Below are 1,746 nucleotides of genomic sequence, written 5' to 3' on the forward strand. Positions count from 1 at the left end.
AAAAAAAAAAAACCAAAAAAAACCACCCCACTTTACAGATGAGGAAAACTGAGGCCTTGAGAGGTGAGATCAGTTGCCCAAAGTCACAGAGTTCATCAGAGACCAGGCTGGGCTCTGAACTGGATCTTGTCCCCAAGTCCTGGCCCTTAGCCACTTTGCTGGGCTGCGTCTCAGCAGAGATAAGAATGACTGTTTTCAAGCCTGTTTTCTGGGTTGTTAAACGGACACAATGGATACAAGGCAGGTTGCCGAGCGAGTCAGATGAGACAGTGTAGACAGCAGCCGGCACAGGGTCTGCCGGGGAAGTTTCAACGTTAGCCAGGCGGTGATGTTCGCCTTGGGATGCCGTGGGGCCGAGGAGTGGGCATCGGGTGAGACTTCCCTTGAACCAGCTCTGGAGCAATGCCCTTGCGATTGACACGAGAGGAACAGGGCCAGCTGGGGGCCAAGGTGACAGCTGAGCCCCCCAAGGGCGCCTGCTACCCGAGCCCCCGAGGCCTCCATCCCAGGCCCGGCCTCCCCAGAGAAGGGGCCAGAGGAACAGCCAAATCCCAAGGCTATAAATACCTCGGCTGGCGTCGGCCCTGGCCGTGGAATGTCGGTCAGAACTGGGGCGAGTGGGGGTGGGCTGGCCTGCCTGGGTGCCTCCCTCCGTTCCCCTGGGAGTGACCCCGGAGACTCTCTGTACCCCACTTTGGATGGAGTAGCAGCTGGATCCCACCTCTCTGTAGCAAGGGAGGCCCAGGCCACGGCCCGGCCAGGGCCCCCAGAGGCACCATAAAAAGGTCAGGCTCTAGGTTGAGGGAACTGCACCCCAATTTCTACCAAGTATCTCCCCAGAAATCACCTGAACCCGCCCCGGTGAAATGGAAGTCTCTGTCTAACTCTCCCCTCTCTCCCTTTCAGTGAAAGAATTCTTAGCCAAAGCCAAAGAAGATTTTCTTAAAAAATGGGAAAGTCCCGCTCAGGTAAGGCCACTGGGTACAGAGTCCGGGGAGGGGTGAGCTGGTGACCCCCAGCCCCCGGCTGCGTCCCAGCAACACAGCTAGAATTTCAGAAACCCCGTAGAAGGCTTCAGACCCTCCCCATTCACTCCCTAGGTGCCCATGGGGGCTCCTGTGTGGAGACACCTGACTGCCCAATGCCAGGCACCCCCATCCCACCACCCCTTCCAACAGCCCGCCCCTGCCCCTAGCACAGCTGCCAGTAGCTCCAGGCCCCAGGCCAGGGCCGGATCTGGCCCCCGCCACCCGCCTTAAGGAATGCGCCCTCTGCCATCTTGATTTTCCGCCCCCGTCCTCAACCCCGCTGACCCTACGTGTTCCCCGGGGCCCCCTCTGCCGGTGGCAGAGGGGATGCCTCAGACCTTAGCCCACCAGGCCGCGGGGAGGATGCACCCTGAGCCTGCCGACCCCTCTGCCCACAGAACACAGCCCACTTGGATCAGTTTGAACGAATCAAGACCCTCGGCACGGGCTCCTTCGGGCGGGTGATGCTGGTGAGACACAAGGAGACCGGGAACCACTATGCCATGAAGATCCTCGACAAACAGAAGGTGAGGTGGCCCGTCCTCGCCTTTGCCTGGACTGTGCCCACTCCTTGGAGTGCCCTATCCACCCGTTCACTCACTTGCTTTGTTTTTTTGAGTCAGAGTCTTGCTTTGTTGCTCAGGCTGGAGTATAGTGGCGCGACCTCGGCTCACTGCAACCCCCACCTCCCTGGTTCAAGCGATTCTCCTGCCTCAGC

General features: G+C 59.6%; 1 protein-coding gene across 2 annotated transcripts in view; it reads left to right on the top strand.

Annotated features, from left to right (window-relative positions):
- PRKACA (protein kinase, cAMP-dependent, catalytic, alpha) overlaps nucleotides 1–1,746 on the top strand; it is a 31,959-nt gene that overhangs the window by 6,677 nt on the left and 23,536 nt on the right. The window contains exons 1-3 of one of the 2 annotated variants that reach the window (XM_011981785.1): nucleotides 19–601; nucleotides 907–968; nucleotides 1,427–1,555. In XM_011981785.1, coding sequence (XP_011837175.1) covers nucleotides 403–601; nucleotides 907–968; nucleotides 1,427–1,555 — 390 coding nt within the window. In that variant the 5' untranslated portion in view covers nucleotides 19–402. Of the gene's footprint in view, nucleotides 1–18; nucleotides 602–906; nucleotides 969–1,426; nucleotides 1,556–1,746 lie in introns of those variants that run through there. The other variant, XM_011981786.1, reaches the window with a different exon arrangement.

Source organism: Mandrillus leucophaeus, unplaced genomic scaffold (genome assembly GCF_000951045.1).
Source record: "Mandrillus leucophaeus isolate KB7577 unplaced genomic scaffold, Mleu.le_1.0 Scaffold230, whole genome shotgun sequence".
In the NCBI taxonomy this organism is placed as follows: Eukaryota; Metazoa; Chordata; class Mammalia; order Primates; family Cercopithecidae; genus Mandrillus; species Mandrillus leucophaeus.